The sequence below is a fragment of the Mesoplodon mirus genome, assembly GCF_964341445.2.
Source record: "Mesoplodon mirus genome assembly, chromosome: 6".
NCBI classification, from domain to species: domain Eukaryota; kingdom Metazoa; phylum Chordata; class Mammalia; order Artiodactyla; family Ziphiidae; genus Mesoplodon; species Mesoplodon mirus.
In genome coordinates, this window is record NC_138982.1 from 64,126,259 (window position 1) to 64,146,247 (window position 19,989).

Below are 19,989 nucleotides of genomic sequence, written 5' to 3' on the forward strand. Positions count from 1 at the left end.
GCTAATTATATCAGAATCAAATTAACAAACAGTGAAAGAGTTAATTTATTCTGCCATAGTTTCTTATGTAGTCATTGATTTATTTTACCAAATAAACGTGGAAATTATACAGTATACACAAAAAGGTCATTGCCCTTTATTAGGTATGCAGAAAGATCATTAAAAGTAATGCAGTCCTTTAAAGAATAATGTATATGACAAATCAGGAATAACTTTTGTGACCCATCAAAAACCCATATATTTTCTTCATGTGAGCACCACAAAAACAAGTGGTGGTAAATTACTTTCAAAGCTATCAATAAACTAAGGAATAAGTATATGCTTTAACAACATGAATTCCTGAATAAATGTTTGTGGTTTTATTATTTTTTAAATTAAAAATTATATTATTTGATTCTATAAATGTGCCCTCTCAAGTACCAATATTGCTGGTGATTCTGCTTCTTATTGTTTTGTTCTTTCGTCCAACGCTGTCATTTCCAGGGCAAATATATTGGTGTCAGAGAAAAATTTCATACATTTGCAGCTCCTTTACATGAAATAAATCTACATGTTCGTGGTGGTTATATTCTACCTTGTCAAGAGGCTGCTCAAAACACATTTTACAGGTAAGTGAAGTGTTCAGAGAACTCAGATTAGATTTTGAGAGAGAGCATGCTAGAACTGTCAAGAACTGGGAAAGGTCTGAGCTTTTATCCTACTTCCAAGCTTACAGGTTAGGCTGCCACAGTTTCATGGATTCTGGGTCTGAGACAAAGGTCTTTCTTACTCTTGGCATAGCAAGAAATATGAGTTTCATGTTTGCTCCAGTTGCCCCTGTCCCCCAAGTCTCATGTGGGTGACATCAAGTGGCCCAGGTAGATACTTCCCACCCAGGAGGCTTATGTCACAGCTAAGGAAGGCAACACTTTGGAAACTCAATCTTTTATAATAGGCTGTAAGCAAAAGCATCCATTATTTGCTTTGAAGGGAGAAAAACTGTCTTTGCTTCTGTATGCAAAATATGTAGAAACTTGAGAAACTGATGGAAAATTGTCCTCCAACATGATAGAATGTTTCCCCGGCCAAAATACCAATGGAAACTTAATGTCCTCTGTGTAAACATGCAAAGGTATTGATAAACGGATGTCTTGTATTTTAAATGCCAGTCTCACGTAAGACCTCATCATTTTTTCTGAGTCTATTTGGAAAGAAATATTATTGACTTTATGAAAATATGTTTTTTTTTTAATGAACTTTTCTGTGAGCTTTAAGCAAACATGGCTCAGAGGGCTTCTCTTTCCTTCTATCTTTTCCGCTCCCCCTGTCCTGTGACACATACCCGGACCCACTTTAGTCTATGAAATGTAGATATCCATTGACAAGATCACTACTTCTTCATGCTATTTAAGTCCTCTGCTGTCTGCAGAAGAACCAGACCTATTTGTAGCAACCTTGTCCCATTTAACAATGAAAGGTAACTCAGATTTTCTATCTGTTACCATTTATAACTGATCATCTGCTAAGACCCCTTATGTGATATTCTCTCCTTCACAGTCAACAACATGTCCTATTTCCACGGATCATGGGTCCATTCTGTCTCCTGTGACTGATGTAAGAGTGAATTTCTGAGACCAGTCATAGAGTCTATTTCCCCTGACTAAATTCCTGACTTAAACGTTCAGATTCTAGAGGACTCAGTTCTGTTTCTCTTCTCATCTCATGCTGTACCCACTCTTGTGGTGATCTACATGCTGACAGCCCCAGTTGGCATGAATAGACTCTTTCTAGCTTCTGGAGCTACCCAGATCCATTTCTATCAATATTTTACCCTGAAGTCATTTGAAGAGGAGAAAAATGATTATACCTAAGAAATGAGAGTTTCATGGAGGAGACCATTCATAAGTTGTGCCTTGAGGAATCCTTATGTTATGAGAGATGAGTAGAGAAGACATTCTGGGAGTTCTGGGTGTGTGTGTGTGTGTGTGTGTGTGTGTGTAAAGTAAATAAGATATTGAGTTTAGGTATACCGTTGACCTTTGAACAGCATGAGTTTGAATCACATGGGTCCAATTTTACATGGATTTTTTCAATAGTAAATAGTACGGTACTACTCAGTCCATGGTCGGTTGAATCTGTGGATGCAGAGGAACTGTGGATACTTGGATACACATTGTTCATTGGTCAACTGTATATACAGGGTAGAATGAAATTTGTGAAACTCTTTTAATCTTATTTTAAGTATGTTAGGAAATTGTGGGTTAAACCAGATTTTAATGTTGCTAATAAGATCTACTTATCTTTTACCTCAGTGACTATGAATTGAAATACATATATACATGCATGTTAAGACATGCCAATATCTGTACATGGAAAATATAAAGTTGCTGTGGAGATTTTTTTTTGCGGTATGCGGGCCTCTCACTGTTGTGGCCTCTCCCGTTGTGGAGCACAGGCTCCGGACGCGCAGGCTCAGCGACCATGGCTCACGGGCCCAGCTACTCCGCGGCATGTGGGGTCTTCCCAGACCGGGGCACAAACCCGTGTCCCCTGTATCGGCAGGCGGACTCTCAAACACTGCGCCACCAGGGAAGCCCTGCTGTGGAGATTTGAACTCTAGATATTCTGGATATTTTAGGAGACTTCCATAGCAGTATAACCTTCAACATTTGCGATTGGAAAAGGCAGATAGCTAAGCATAATTTGTCTGAGAAATCCTTCCATAGCAATATGAGGCTGTCAAACCAAGCTTGTATACTGAGCATGGAAGCAGATATTTTGTTCATAGATAGGCCTATTATAGGCACAAGCTTGGAAGTACTGTGCAATCCAAGGAAAAGACTTGCAATTCTGGTTATTCTTCACATTCTTATTAACAGTTGCCAATGATAATTAAGTGATTTATATATGGAAATGTGAGGAAGGCTTAAGTCATATGAGATTAAAACATGCTATTGAAACAGCTTTATGTTTAATGGTCAATGACAGTGTTATCAGAGAGAAGAATAAATAAATATATCAATAAACAATATGGATTTAATTATAAATGAGGTCACTTCTGATTTGTTACAGTAGGTGAATCCTTGATGTCAAAGAAATGCATGATATTTTCTATTAAATATGAAGGATTTTATGGTTTATATAATTTCCATTAACTCATTAAAAAAGGAAAATCCTTTTATTTTCTTTGCCTAAAACAGTCTGTGTTCCTTTGAACACTTATATGGATGTCATATCATAACAAGAAATATGCTATTCTATAAACCTTGGTAAAATTGTATTTTTTTCTTATAGTCGAAAAAATTACATGAAGCTCATTGTTGCTGCAGATGATAATCAGATGGCACAAGGATCTCTCTTTTGGGATGATGGAGAGACTATAGGTAAGTGTTCCATTTAGGAGATAAATAAAGCAGGTAACATACATATTATCTCACATTATTTTTCTGTTATCTATTATTGTACATTGGAAGCTGAATAAAAAGCCAATAATAATACTCAAAGCTAAAATAGTTTAATAAATAGTTGAATCAACTTAAAAAATAGACTTCCAAATATTTAAAGACTTTCTTCTTATCCTAAATATATTTAATCCCTGCGATCAGTGTCTAGATGACTAAGAGTTTTGTGTGGGCAGGGCTGATATATTGATCATCTTTGTAGTCCCAGAAGTTAGCCCAGTGCTGTTCGCATAATAGACACTCAGTATGTGTGAGGTCAACTGAGCTGAAAAGCCACATTCCCATGCACGCATATTGATGCACAAAGGATGCCTCTAAAACATGAGACAGTTCAGAAACAAAATTCAAACTTGTTCTCTGTGCTTTATGGCTATAGCTTTTGTTTTGTTTTTGTTTTTGTTTTAATATTCAGCAGTATTTTTACATGAAAAGCTTAAAGATTTAAACTTAAATCTTTGTTTATTCCATGGCTACTCCTCAAAATCAGACAGAACTACTAAATTTTTAGCAGTGCGTGCTCTGCTACCTGGGATCGTTTGTAAAGAATGCATATTCTGGGGCCCATCCAAATTCCATTAATCTGGGGAGAGGCCCAGGAATCTGTCTTTGAGTAAAATGCCCCCGGGTCATTATTATGCTGTTAAATAAACACTGTTAGAGGATTAGGTTTACTGACTGCCATTAGTAGTGCCAGCTCTGCTAGATGGGACTTCTGAGCATTCTCTTGACACAAATTTTTGTCTTAAAAACTAACATCTGTGTGGAGTTATAGGGCAGTTCACTGCAATTTAAATAAATTATCCATAGATGAGAGATTTTTCATTAATAGCAAAGACATACCTCTTTCATCTTTTCAGGTAAATCATAGTTAATATTCTGCAAACATAATAAATAGGAATTTATTAGTGAGTAAAGTATATCAGAAAGTGATATAAGAATCATATGGTAATAAGCAAGACTCAAAAATAAAATCACCTCTTCCTAGTATTTTGTGATTTAGAAGGTGAAGAACTCAACTGCTATTAGTTAAAATCATATGTTCTCAGAGACCTGAACTTCATTAATACATTAAGGGAGGTTCTAAAAAGTTTGAAAACTTTCTGCCTCACTGGGCCCAGCAAGAGGCACTTTGAATTTGCCTACAATTTCCTAGGGATGCAAAGTTGAGTTATACATAATTTGCATGCTTGTCTTGGGATATTTGAATCTTACTATCCAACAAATTGAGTTAATTCGTTTTAACAGTAAGGGGGACAAAGCTTCTCTTAGAATTTTTTTCCAGCTCTTTCTATCAAACTAAGATAGCAGATGAAAGAACTTGGTATAACATTTACCCTTTGGAAGTTTCATGGCAGATTTTTTGTTTTATCACTGGAAAGTAACTGAACATAATTCATATATTTCTCTCTGTTCTCTTCATCCAAGCATACAAAATTGTTCTGGCCCATTACATCTACTTTTTTGGTTCTATTTCACAATCTCAGTATATTTGTTATAATTAAGTTTAAAGATCTCAACTAATACCCTGAAATTTCTTGAGTGAACAGCAAAAACAATACATAACAAATGCTTGGAGTCTCTGGATTTATTAGATCAAAATCTCCAAAGAAGTCTTCTCTCACAGCAAGCTTGCCAAACTACTCGATAAACTAGATGATATCTAAATGATTTCCTCTTTTAGGTACATTTAAAATTTATGGAATACTATTGAAATCGTAGAAATACATCTTGGTGGGCTCCAAGGAGCTCCAGTTCTTTATGTCTCAGCACAGAAAGAATTAAACGAGAGGCAAAGTGATAGATAAGAAATGATTTAATAGAATAGGATGCTTTTGAGGTTTACAAGCAGGCAGGCAAGAGGATGCCATGCAGAAAACTTAGTGGGCTACAGTTTTATAATCAAAGGAAAAGTGGGGAGGGGAAGAAGACCACCTTCTTCCTCATTCTTGAATAGATGTCAAGCTTCCTTCATGGGGCGGGGAAGTTTTCATGTCCCTACATGGTCAAACCGGGACTGTCATGGCACAATGGAAATGAGCAAAAAGGTGGTAACATATACTAAATTATGGTAAATCATCTCAGGTTTCAGTATAATGTCTCCTTTTCCTTATATTTTTGCTTTTAGTGTGGTCAGAAAAGCATGTCCTAGGAATCATTAACTTCCTGACCTCACTGGGCAGGATGTGGGTCTCATTCCACCATTGTTTTATTGTTTGGGGGCATGTTTCATTCTTATGCTGTATGGTTTTTTTGCTAAGCAAGCCTGCTTGATTTTGTGGTTAAGCAAACCTAATCTCTTGAGTGATCACTAACTTACAGGTTTTTGTCCTTTACTTACAATCACTTACTGGAATTAAGTATTTAATCACCTACTTGGTCCCTTTACTCTGTCCCAATCACTATTATTTGCAGACATATTTTTTCTCTCTCAAAAAAATAAAAAAATAAAGCAAAATAAACTTATTTTGAAATGTGTATACATTAAGTAAATTTTGACTGTTCTAGCTAATGAAATTGTAGCTTAGTAAAATATTAATTTGTCTTACTCATCTTAGTGAAATAGACGTATGTCTACTCTGGACTAAGTTCATATGTGGTATCTTTCTCTTATTCATTAAAAACAGCAAAAGAGCAAAACAGTTCATATCCTCTTAATAGCTTCACTTTTGTTTTCTTTTATCTCATGGATTTATACTTTAAAAATTGCTCTTAAAAACTTAAGCTATAATTATGTATTTAAAATTAAGACTAAAATTTTTGCCTCAAAATGCATATTAAATAAGCGATGTATACATTAATATATACAGAGAAAGTTTGGGACAGAATATCATTTAATTTTAGTATAGGCACAATTAGTCTCAAATAAAGCAATTTTTTTTTCCAAGAATTAACGAATATAATGCTGGCATGTATAAGTGGAAAAGAGATTATAATTTGTTGCTTTTTCAATGTTATCCAAATACTTGTTTAGTCATGCATTTGACTCTACTTTTGACTTTTTTGTCTTACACGTTTGTTTGGTTTTACATATGACACAATCATAGAAGTCAGAGAAAACTGGACATAAGTCTAGACTTGATAATAATTAGCTGTTTCACTTTTGGCCATTTAGTTAACTTTTCCTCTTTTATACAGTGAGAGTAATAATAATACATATATCTTACAGCATTGTGATAAAGTACTTAGAATTTGACAAATACTAAATAATAAATTTTAGTTCTAAGATTATTTTTTAAACTGATTTTAAATTTGGCAAGATTACATCTTATTTAAAGCCTATGTTTTATTAGTTTGATTTCAGTTGACCTGAAATAATCTCTCACAATTGAATATTTTTCTCAAATGACACTAGGGTAAGTTACCATCATGTTCTCTTTTCTTTATAATATTATTTTATTGTCAGTCATTGAGGTGGCCAATAAGTGTCCACAACTATCACACCCAATTCTCTTTATTCTTACACTTCTTCTACCCCCCCAGAGCTGTATGAAGGTGATTTTACATGTGTCACTGCTTTAGTGTTACTCTCCTACATACAAACAGGCACACACCAACTTACCCATCCATCTAGTACCCTCTCTGGTGACTCATCCTTCGTATTTCAGTGCCCTTGGACTGTGTTCAAATAAGATATATAAACTTAGAGAAGATTAAATATACATTGATGGTGTTTGGTACCCTTTTACTGTGAAAGAAAAGCAAATATATACAGTACTAGTATTTACTATTGCTCTTCTTTGGAAATATAAATACATCACTCTTTTTTTTTCTTTATAGACACTTATGAAAGAGACCTATATTTCTTTGTACAATTTAATTTAAACAAGGTATGTAGTCATTACAGATCATTTATTTGCAATTGTGTTAAATAATATTTGAAGTTTTATGCTGTATTTTATCTTTACATATTTTATATATATTATATAACATACCTCTTTTCAAATATATGAATAAACAATTTGCTATACTATGAAATACATTTTGGTTAATAGATATATGCTTTTTAAAGATTTAATTGCTTTTGCTAGATGAAGAGTTTAATTTCTTTTTATTTGTCTTTATAGACCATCTTAACAAGCACTATACTGAAAAATAGTTACATAAACAAAAATGAAATGCGGCTTGGTTACATCCATATATGGGGGAAAGAAAAGACTCCTGTTAGTGAGGTTAATCTCATATATAATGGAAATAAAGAGTCTGTTAACTTTGAAAACCCAGACCTGGAGGTAAGTGATGTAAGAAAACGTTTCTTTTTAAATTGAGCTATTCAAAACGTCTACATGAGTGTCTGGTATTTCTTAGTCCTAAAGAAACATAATTATGGGTCAACTATTACTTCCTTGTTTATTTATTTTCGTTAAATAGCCATATCTATTTCCATATTATCATCCTTGGTAACATATAAATCAACCTAACAGCATCTATTTTATAATTGTTCTGATATAATCAAAGCAAAATTAAATTTACATTAAATCTCTAAATCATTTTCATCCCTCAAACCCTAATACTTTTCAAAACCAAAATGTTCACATTTGAACATTTAATATGTCTTAGATAAAATATACTTGAAAATCCTTGCAAAATTAATAGAATTTTCTATTAGCATCTATGAATAATTTGACATAGAGCTGTATGAGGATATGATTTACACGAAGGAGTCAGGATTCTTATGTTATAATCCCTTTGCTGATAGTAACGAGCTTTTTATGTTGAATAAATAATTTCAGGACTTCTTTTTCCTTACAGTTAAGTAAGAATACGCAAGTAAACAACCTCTTAAGCTCCTTCCAGTCTTAAATTCTGTGAAAGTAGATTTCAAAGAACATATATTCTAGAAGCCAGCTAACTGTTTTAAGTGTTTGATCCAAGTTTAAGGCTACATCTGCACTGCTAAAACTTTGAGTGTGTGTACACATACCTGTTTGTGTTTAAAGTTGAATTAAAACAACTAGCTTTTTATCAACTAAACACTTCGGATGAATTTAACTTACAAAATAGCTAGTTGTTTGTCTGACTACAACTTAAAAAAATAGTAACTGTATCTTGGGCACAATTTTAGGTTTTCATAAATCATACAAGATGTAAGAGTTGAACAGCACCTGAGAAGCCATTTCTTCCAGTTGAAATTTAACATCTGTCCTATTATTATTGCTGTTCTGTAGGCAATCAGAATTTCCCCTTTAATATGCAGCTATTTCTTAATTTCTACTTTGGCATTAAAATACTTCTATTTATTTAAATTCTATCAAGTTTGGAAAATTAGAGCTTTATATATTTAATGACCTTCCATGGTAAAATAAAAGTTGATAACCCACCACCTCACCCCCATTTTTCTTCTTTTAAAATTTCACCTGTTTATAAAATTCCAAAGTAAGGGAATCAATGATTTAGTCCAGTGGTCTAATATGGCAAACTAAGAAACTGAATCTTTAAAAAGGAAAATTAATTCCTCAGGAATAAATAGTCAATGATTATCAATCATAATTAGAAATCACTTTTTTTGAACAGCACAATGTTCAATGAGATTAAAGAACACTCGTTTTCCTTACATTTTTTCTTGTTCTTATTTACTACAACAATGGTGAAAAATAAAGCTCACAATTTTTACTATAATAGTAAACTAAATGCAGTCAGCTGAACAAGGTCAAATAAGATATTTTAACATATCAAGTATTATTTCAAGATAATTTCGACCAAATACTTGGCATAAAAAAACACCACTTATAAAGAAAATTTCATTCCACTGCTTTCAAACACATTCACAAATAATTTTAAATATTAAGAATAAATTTTTTACATGGTTCATTATCTCAATGATTCCAAAAGAAGATATTAACTTTACTAACAAAGGAATAGTCCCTTCTAAGTGTATTTAAATACAACAAATATTTATGAGCATCTACTGTTTTCTGACTTTTTATAGATATATGGGAAAAGGAGGGAGTAGTCAAATTCTTTCTCTATTTTGGTTGCCCTTTCCATGAGTGTAGAAATTATATGCAAAGGACATTTAATTGCTCTATCAATACAATTTTTTAAACACTTTCCTAGCAGCAATTATGCCTAGTTGCCATCTGTATAGGTATTAAAATCTATGTGAGGTACTGCTTGTTTTTCACTTTTGATATAAAGGAACTAAGTTAGGTTTTGGTGTAAGATGGATCAGTTTCAAACCTGACTAATAGATACTAAAAAAATATTTTACCTTTTACTTTTTAAACTCTTCTATTATGAAGCATGGGAAATAAATCCTAAGACGCTGTGCTTTAGTAAAGAATAAATTTTATAAATTCCCTAGTGAGTGTTTGGTATTTATTTAGCAGTAAGGAAATGTTGGTTTTCTTCTTCTCTTGCATATTTGATGACTGAATTCAACTTTCTGAGTTAAGACACTGAGAGTCATGTGAGTCTATTGGAGCAATGGAAAAGCCTAATGAAATCAACATACTATAAAAATATTACAGATGATTGTTTGAGTACAGTGGCTTAATTGGTCACCTCCATACTTAGTCCCTATATGGTCTGACAGAGATTCTCTCCAGTGAAAGAAACTAACATCCACAATGAAATCATTGGCAATAAATTCAGCATCTTAAAGACCTTTAAGATTGATGTAAAAAAAACATATTTCTAGGGGCTTGCCTGGTGTCGCAGTGGTTGAGAGTCCACCTGCCGATGCAGGGGACACGGGTTCATGCCCCTGTCCGGGAAGATCCTAGATTCCGTGGAGCGGCTAGGCCCATGAGCCATGGCCACTGAGCCTGCGCGTCCGGAGCCTGTGCTCCACAACAGGAGAGGCCACAACAGTGAGAAGCCTGCATACCGCAAAACAAACAAACAAAAAAAAAAAACAAAAAAAAAAAACCGTATTTCTAAAATCTAAGTTTTGTCTCTAGATGACTGGATAATATTTGAGGGTGGAATGCATAGAGATCTATGTAGTGCAATTATGAATAACTGCATATTTAGGAGACATGGAGAAAGAGTAAAGTAGTAGAAATAAGGTAATTGGTTAATAGTCTCAGTTTTTAGTTGTATTTTGACAACCATTCTCCCCCTCTGAGACTTATTTTCATCATCTGTATAATGGGTGGGTTGGGTGAGACTATTACTGAAATGGTTGTGAACTCTCTGGAATAAAAATTAATCAAAATGGAAGAGAAAAACAAGCTATACCTGTTTACTAATAGAACATTTATTTATGGAATTAGTTTTTGTTAAGAAAACAGTTCTGGTTAAACAATTATTTGCATTTTATTTATTTTTTTTTAGATATTAAACATTGATCTAAGACAGAATAACGTTACTCTAGATGAGCCAATAGAAATCAACTGGTCATGAAGATCACCATCAGTCCCAGTTGTCAAAGAGAAATTAACATCTGGATTTAAGTTTCACCATACTTATTTACTTATTCACCCTAATTATTTACCCTCTTCATTTATTTCTTATATTGTGTAAAATGTGATTTTCATAACATCTATCTAAAGTTATTGCACAGTGTACAATATTAATACTGATTTTATAATATTAATGTGGTCTTGATTCAATGTTTTAACATATATAGAAGAATTTAATTGTTCTAGTTACTCTTGCTAAGTATCAGCTAAAACTGTATACTAGTTACTAAATATATATGTGTGTGTAATTAAGATATAATTAAAATAGGTGATTTTTAAATTAAGCAAAATTTTTATGTAATTTTATATATTTTCTTCAGTGTTTAGTAGATTTATGTACCAATAATTGTCATCAGATTTAATTATTTCTTAGTGTGTACATTTAATTAGAAAAGAGAAAATAAAATATATATAAATACATACACTGTACATTTTTTAAAATTTTCCAAAAGAAAATTGTCTTGCTTTGGGTTGCTATAACAATTTACCATAGAATGAATGGCTTAAACAATAAATATATATTTCTCACAGTTGTGGAGCCTGGGAAGTTTGAGATCAGGGTACCTGCAGATTTGGTGGCTGGTGAGGTCCCTCTTTCTGCTTTGCAGACAGCCAAATTCTCCTTGTGTCCTCACATGGCACAAAACAAACAGAAGGGATGCAAGCCCTCTGATGTCACTTCTTCTAAGACACTAATTCCATTACTGAGGGCTCCACATGCATTACAGTGTATGTACCAAAGGCACATCTCCAAATACCATCACACTGGTGATTAGAGATTCAACATATGAATTTGGGAAAGGGGGACACAAACTTCAGTCCATAACAAAAGTCCAAATTTCTTCTTCTAACTTTGCTTTATGGATAGGAGAAAAAAATGTTACTATCTATTCTATTTAATTAGTTGAAAAATCATCTTAGCTCATTCATTAAGGTTGTAGGACTAAGTCATGGCCTAAAATAGTAAATGTTGATATTTTTTAACACTTAGGTTGCTTTGAATTTACTTAATCAACTAATATCTGTTACTTGATATAATTCTTTCCTAATTAGAATATTAGAATATTGTTATAATGAAATATTTAAGACAATTCATAACTCAGAATACAAGAACCAGGGAAAAATAAAATGATAATGATGGCTATAATCAAAAATACAAGAAACAAGTGTTGGTGAGGATGTGGATAAAAGGGAACCCTTGAGGATTATTGGTGGCAATGTACATTGGTGCCACCACTATAGAAAACAGTTTTGAGTTTCTTCAAAAAATTAAAAATAAAACTACCATATGATCCAGCAATTCCATTTCTGGGGATTTGGCTGAAGAAAATGAAAGCACTAACTCAGAAAGTTATATGTGTCACCAATATTTATTGCAGCACTATTTACAGTAGCCAAGATATGGAAACAACCTAAGTGTTCATCAATGGGTGAATGGATAAAGAAGGTGTGGTACATATATACAATGGATATTATTCAGCTTTAAAAAATAATGAAATGTTGCCATTTTTGACAACATGGATGGAGTTTGAAAGCATTATGCTAAGGGAAATAAGTCAGAAAGAGAAAGACAATACCATATGATAGCTCTTATATGTGGAATCCAAAACAAAAACAAACAAACAAGCAAACAAAAAACTCATTGATAGAGAACAGATTGGTAGTTGCCAGAAGCAGAGCTGGGGAATGGAAGAAATGGGTAAAGAAAGTCAAAAGATTAAAAAATTAATAAATAAAATTAGAATATCGCTATGGTAACTCAGAATATAAGGACCAGGAAAAACAATAATGATAATGACAATAGTAATAATAATGAAGTTTACTTCCAAGAAATATTATAACAATTAAGGGGAATTGACAAGCAGATTATAAATTAAAAAGCCAGATGCTGAGAAGGAATTCAGTCATTACAGATGAGATTATAAATGAGTGCAGCCATTTCTGGAGGGCAATAATGTCATTCGTATTCAGTAAAGTTAAGTTTGTATTTTCCCTTTGACCTAGGGTTCCACCTTGAGATATTCTCACAGATGTGCACAAAGAAGTATATACAAGCATACTCACTTCTTATTGATGAAAAAGAAAAAAAAAATCATTGACTGCTGTCAGTTTAGAGTTAGCTTTGTCCTAAAGATTAGGCTGTGGTGTTTTTCTGTGAAAATAAGTATTTTCACAGAACACTTACATCAGACAAGTTCATCTGTAACCACAATGGATCAAGACTATAAAAAGACCACTCCATAAACATTTTGAGGACAGAAAACAATAGAAAGACTCTCCAAACCACAAAATACCAAACAAACACCTGCTTCTCTAAGTTAATATGAGTGACTTGCTTTTTTTTTTTATCAATTGCAGCTTTAGTCCTACTCCATTCCTTCCACCTCCAGAAAAATAAATTAATTAAAAAAATAATTGACACAAAGGCATCAATTTTGACTATGGTATCAAAGAAGTGGAGATAGTGTCTATCCTGGTAGTTCTCCTAATGACAATATCTTATATGAGACCTAAGTCATTTGGTCCCCATAATGAAATATTAGTTAAAACATATCAGCTTTAAATATACACCTAACTGGTTCAATGTAATTATTACTAAAGCAATTGTTATTTTGTTTTCAATGTCATACTTTATATATGAGTGTGAAGGCTTCTAGGTATGCATTTTAAAAGGGAATGATAAGTTACTTGCAGCTATCCTTATAAAAATGAGATTTCTATACTTTGTCTCCTAAACAACCTGAGGCTGTCTATGCCTTTGTTCTATGCCACCACTATTTCTGTTTATAATATCTCTAATAGACCCACTAATTTTTCCTTGCCTTTTCCAAGCAAGGAAGAACTGACTTACCTTAGGGAACCTCAGGGTATCAAAACAACTTCCCCTATAATAGTATCCTACTGTTGTGTTAAAAAATTATTACAAATTTAGCAGCTTAAAACAACTCAGATTCATTATTTCACAGTTTCCAAGATTTAGGAGGTGGGTCATGGCTTAGCAGGCTGCTCTGCTCAGGGTCTCAATGGCTGAAATCAAGAGTTGACTGGGTTTTGTTATCATCTTGGAACTACACTGGAGAAGAATTTACTTCCAAACTTTCTTAGATTGTTGGTAGTCTTTATTTTCTTGCATTAGAAGGACTGAGGACCTGCCTTCTTGGTGGTTGTCAGCTACAGGTTGCACTCAACTTGTAGATATTGCCCTCACCTCCTAGAGGTCACCCATAGTTCCTTGCCATGCATGTTTACTTAACATGGCACTTAGTCAAGACAGCAAGAAGAATATCTGGAATGAGTCTGCTAACAAAATAGAGCAAGGGTCCCCAACACCTGGGCAGCAGATTGGTAGGAATTGGGCTGCACAGCAAGAGGTGAGCGGTAGGAGAGCCAGTGAAGCTTCATCTGCTGCTCCCCCTGCCACTCCCCATCGCTCTCATTACCACCTGAACCATCCCCACCCCACCCCCTCCACCCCGTGCATGGAAAAATTGTCTTCCATGAAACCAGTCCCTGGTGCCAAAAATTTGGGGACTGCTGAGATAAAGTATTATATAACATAATATAATCATGGGAGTTACATCTCATCAAACTTGTCATATTCTATTTATTAAAGGAATTGACAGGTTCTATTCACACTCAAGGGGAAGAAATTACACAAATGCATGAACACCAGGAGGTGATGATTATGGAAGCCATCTTAAATTCTGTCTGCTCTATCCCCAAACTTACTCATGTGCCAAACAGAACACAATCAGATGGATAAAATAACTCACTATCAGAAGTAAGGCTCCACCAAGGATTCTAAAAACAATAGACCAAAGACAATTATGTCTGTACCTGACAAACCATGGCAAGCACTATAATAATCAATTAGCAATATTTACTGAGTATTAGCTACACACAAAGATGTATAAGACATCATATTGGCATTTGGAACCAAATTTCAGGTGAAGACAAAAACTTAGCATGAATTGACAATCAGTCCCTCATTCCATAAAAAGCCAACCTATATTAGCAATACTAAAAAAAAAAAAAAGTTCAAAATGAGTATTATGTATATGTCCATCAACAGATGACTGAATAAAAAAGATGTGGTATATATATTTACAATGAAATATTACTCAGCCATAAAAAAGAATGAAATTTTGCCATTTCCAACAACAGGGATGGAACTGGAGAGTATTATGCTTAGTGAAATAAGTCAGACAGAGAAAGAAAAATACTGGATGTTATCACTTATATGTGAAATCTAAAAAATAAAAATAAATAAATAAATATAACAAAACAGAAACAGATTCATAGGTACCACAGAACAAACTAGTGGTTACCAGTGGGAGTAGGGATGGGGGAGGGGCAAGATAGGGTTAGGGGATTAAGAGGTACAAACTGCTATGTATAAAATAGGTAAGGTAACAAAGATATATTGTACACCACAGGGAATATAGCCAATATTTAAATAACTCTAAAAGAAGTGTAATCTATAAAAATATTGAATCACTGTGTTGTAAAAATGAAACTAATATAACTTTTCACATCAATTACACTTTCATAAAAATATAAGTATTCTGCAATTAAAAACTATTACACTAAATATGCAATATGCTTAAATTATGATTCTTTATCTACCCAAAATAACTTTATGAGATTTATGTTCCTGCCAGTGATACAGTATGCTAGAGAATGGAGGTTCCTTTAAAACTATAAATAGAACTACCATATGACCCAGCAATTCCACTACTGGGCATATACCCTGAGAAAACCATAATTCAAAAAGAGACATGTACCACAATGTTCATTGAAGCACTATTTACAGTAGCCAGGATACGGAACCAATATAAATGTCCATCAACAGATGAATGGATAAACAAGATGTGGCACATATATACAGTGGAATGTCAGCCATAAAAGAAACAAAACTGAGTTATTTGTAGTGAGGTGGATGGACCTAGAGTCTGTCATACAAAGTGAAGTAAGTCAGAAAGACAGAAATAAATACCATATGCTAACACATATATATGGAATCCCCCCCCCAAAAAAAAAATGTGCTGAGGAACGTAGTGTCCGGGCAGGAATAAAGATATAGACATAAAGAGTAGACTTGAGTACATGGGGCAGGAGGGGGAAGCTGGGGCGAAGTGAGAGCAGCATCAACATTTGTACACTACCAAATGTAAAATAGCTATTGTGAAGCAGCAGCATAGCACAGGGAGATCAGCTCGGTGCTTTGTGATGACCTGGAGAGATGGGATGGGGAGGGTGGGAGGGAGGTTCACGGGAGGAGAGGATGTAGGGATGTATGTGTACATGTGGCTGATTCACTTTGTTGTACGACAGAGACTAACACAATATTGTGAAGCAAGTATATTCCAATAAAGACCTATTAAAAACAAATAAATATTTTTTTCTGTTTTAATTTTTTATTTTATTTGTTTGTTTAATTTTTGAATTTTATTTTACTTATCTTTTTATACAGCAGGCTCTTATGAGTTATCTATTTTATACATAATAGTGTATACATGTCAATCCCAATCTCCCAACTCATCCCACCACCACCACCACCCCTGCCACTTTTCCCCCTTTGTGTCCATACATTTGTTTTCTACATCTGTGTCTCTAAAATAAATAAATATTTTTTTTAAAAAAAGAGAGAATAGTATAGACTAGAGGTTTAGAAATGTTTTCCCCTAAAGAACCCTAACATTTCTGTAGAGGTTTCTCCAAATAAATGAAAAGAGAGTTTAGCAGGCCAAGTCGCCTCACTTTACCCATGTGAGCTCTGGTATATGTGACTTATGCACTTGGCTACCCAATAAGCTAAAGTCGGGCATCAAACAGATTTGAGTTTTAATTCTAGTTCCAACATTTAATAGTGTGATGTAGAATCTGCTGCATAATTTTAGCTATCCTCATTATCCATACATAGTGATTAGTGGCTACATTTCAGATCACAAAAAATATATATATGATGTAGAAAGTACATGGTATTCACCATCTTCCCTAGTGGTTCACAAAATAAATGTTACAAATCTGATTTAAGGGCTAAGAAGTGTAACTTGGTGATGATTACATCAAGGAGAATTTGCAGTAATATAAAATAAAATAGCCCATATCTTTAAAAGTCATATATTTTATATTTTAAGCCCCTCTTCAGTCTATTATCTCCTCTCTACTTTTGCTCAGGCAACCATTGTTTCTAATCTGGAAACATTTTTTAGACCATCTTAAATATTTATTATTGCTTCCACTCTCATCTCCTCCAATCTTTCCCAGTTATGACATACTACAAAAAAATCTAAGATACAAATCTTATCATTTTATTTTCTTTAATGATTCCCCTCAAATAAAATCCAGAACTCTTACTATCAAATAAAAGGCTATAATTGAATGGGGAAAAAAACTGTAAAGTTCTACTAAATATTTTAGACAGAAATACTTTATTTTTGATAAAGAGGTTTAATTTTAACCTAATCTCCCACACTCATTTTATTTCTTCCCCACCTCATTACCTAGAATGTTGCTTCTTTCTGTCTTATTCTTTCAACAAACTCTTGTTACCATATTATAGCTATGTTTCACTGACAAATTAATGGGCAGATTTTCTAACTACTCAAAGCAAAATTAGTTCTCTCTTCCTTCAAGTTTCCATAGTATCTCCTGTATTACATTACCTTGAAATGGAAATTGGTTATTTATACCATCCAACTAGATTATGACCTTTTGAGGACAAAATACAAGGATTGATTGCTGTTTTTTTTCCAATGACAAATACCTAACTCTGAACACAGTAGTAGGTGTTAATAAATGTGTTTAATAAGGAAGAAGAAGAAGAAGGAGAAGGAGGGAAAGGGAGGGGGGCGGGGGCAGGGGAGGGGAAGGAGGAGAGGGTGGCCTGGCAAATTGATAGCAGCATCTTTCTAGACAAGTTACCAGAAATGTGAGTTTTATATTCTTTTCTCCCTGCTTCTCCTTTCAGTTGCTTGCCTCATTGCTGGTAATGAAAATCTTCATTGACTTCCCAGTGTTAATTTCACTGGGATTTATGTTTAAAGAAATTGTCTTATTATATATGTATTATGCAAGGTTCCATTATTAAAAAAATAATCTGTACTCTATATTAAAAATTCCCTTAACTGATTTGACGTTGAAAAGATTAGAACAACACAAAACAATAAAAGTAAAAATGATAATGATGTGGAAATTAAATCTGAACTATGTAAATATCATGCACATTTCTGTTTTGCTCTAAATTTGTTCCCCATATGCAACATGAAATTAAATCATATCTAATGTAGTTTCCTCTGCATATTAGATCATTCAATGGCAAGTATTTGACATAAATAGAAATAGTGGTTGGTGGGTGATAAATTAGAAAAAAGTACATAGGATTTTTAATAAGTTAAAAATGGCTTTTTTTTTTTTTGTATGGATTTGGGAAAGTCATTCTAGGTGAGGAGAAATCCAAGAATAAGGTAGGAGCATGCTAACTGGTACCAAGCTCTCTGCAAAGAACAAAATATATTTAACTTAGTCTATCTGAAGTTAATATTTTTACTTACATAAAAGGTGTGAGAGCAGGTGCACACTGTACACAGAGGACTCTCTCCCTGGGAGATCTTCTGGTTTAACTAGGTGGAAAACGTTGAGACATCTTTTGAGCAGTTGAAAGACTGCAGAGGAGATTATGGTGCTTTTATCTTTTGTCATTACAATTTTTTATGAATGGATGTTTCAAAATTAATACAATTTGCATAATATTAGGGGAAATGAAATATTATTTTATTAACCCATATATTTTACTTTTCAAGATACAACTCTTAGATTCCAGAGTTTGAACATAATGATAAATTAGTCAATAAACAAATCATCTCATAATCTCTCTTGAGAGCATGTATAATATCATACATACATAAACTGAGTACTATAGTTTGCAGTTGCTTGTTAATATGTTCTTAATTTTTATATCTTCCAAAACATATCTTTTTGTCTTTTCTCAAAATTTAAATACTCTTCTCCTTATATTTTCTTTTAATGAAATTGTTGTATTTTCTATACCAAGCTCAATTAAAGTTGGAGAAATTATTTGAAGTGTGTTCTTTTATAAAATTCTTTTTCTTCTGCTTCTTGTCTATTTTTATAGCTCCTTATTATATTCTTAGGTATTTCAGCTATTTGAATATCTGGATATAAGTTTGTTCCTTTTTAAACTTGACATATCATGTAGGACTTGAAATTATCCGCCATTTGATCAAATAATTATTTCCTTAATTACCCAGGTCTTTCACATTTTGTTCCTGATGTGTGTTACTGCCATAGCTGACTAAGCGTCTTCTCCTATGATATATGTTATTCATGTCTCTTAACGTCATTTTAGTAAATATTTTAAAGCTCTTTGATATAACTTTCTGTTTACTATGAATACGAATGTTGGCTCATTTTTTACATGAATATTAACTATATGTAGTGACCACACATCATTTTACTTTAAAATGAGATTGCAATAAAATAGGTTAACTAGTAACAAAATACATATATTACTTTCAGTCCCTTTATCACTTTGGACTTTGTAACATATTATCAACTAGTATTTCATTTCTCAGCAGTAAGTTTGGGAAAATATTATAGCCCATTTAGGTGAAATCCATACTTGAAATATATGAATATCATGTAATATTAAAAAAAGTCACAATATATGATTTGGGAAAAATAATTATCTAGAAGTACAATAATATTAAATAGAATTTATCATACATTTACTCTTAAACTTCGTCTGATGTGGTAGTATAAATGTGAAAGTTATTATCAATACACAGAAGTTATGGTAATGTAAATATTAAGAATTTGGAAGTAAGATGTCTCTGAAATCAACATGCAATGGTTCAGAGCAGAAATATGTAAATTAACCTTAGAGTTATTCCACATCACCCAAAAGCTCATTACATCCTTTTCCCTTCACAGGTCTTTACTTCTCTACCTCTTATTCTCTGAACCATTCCGCCTTCACAGTCAGTTAATTATCTTCAACAGATCTTCAACTTCTCCAAATATTCCCTCAGCACGTTTTGCTGTCCTTAGCTGAAACTTGGCTGATTCCCCCATGGCACTGCTTTTCTAGCTATTTATTACTTCAAGCTTCAGCAATCTTACAT

At 33.3% G+C, this 19,989-nt stretch overlaps 1 protein-coding gene across 1 annotated transcript in view; it reads left to right on the forward strand.

Annotated features, from left to right (window-relative positions):
* SI (sucrase-isomaltase) overlaps positions 1 to 10,869 on the forward strand; it is a gene marked incomplete at its 5' end in the record, with an annotated part of 105,568 nt that extends 94,699 nt beyond the window's left edge. Inside the window, 5 exons of the mRNA XM_082624891.1 lie at positions 484 to 608; positions 3,274 to 3,362; positions 7,218 to 7,267; positions 7,505 to 7,669; positions 10,716 to 10,869. Coding sequence (XP_082481017.1) covers positions 484 to 608; positions 3,274 to 3,362; positions 7,218 to 7,267; positions 7,505 to 7,669; positions 10,716 to 10,784 — 498 coding nt within the window. The 3' untranslated portion in view covers positions 10,785 to 10,869. The remainder of the gene's footprint in view (positions 1 to 483; positions 609 to 3,273; positions 3,363 to 7,217; positions 7,268 to 7,504; positions 7,670 to 10,715) is intronic.
* Positions 10,870 to 19,989: the final 9,120 nt, after the last annotated feature.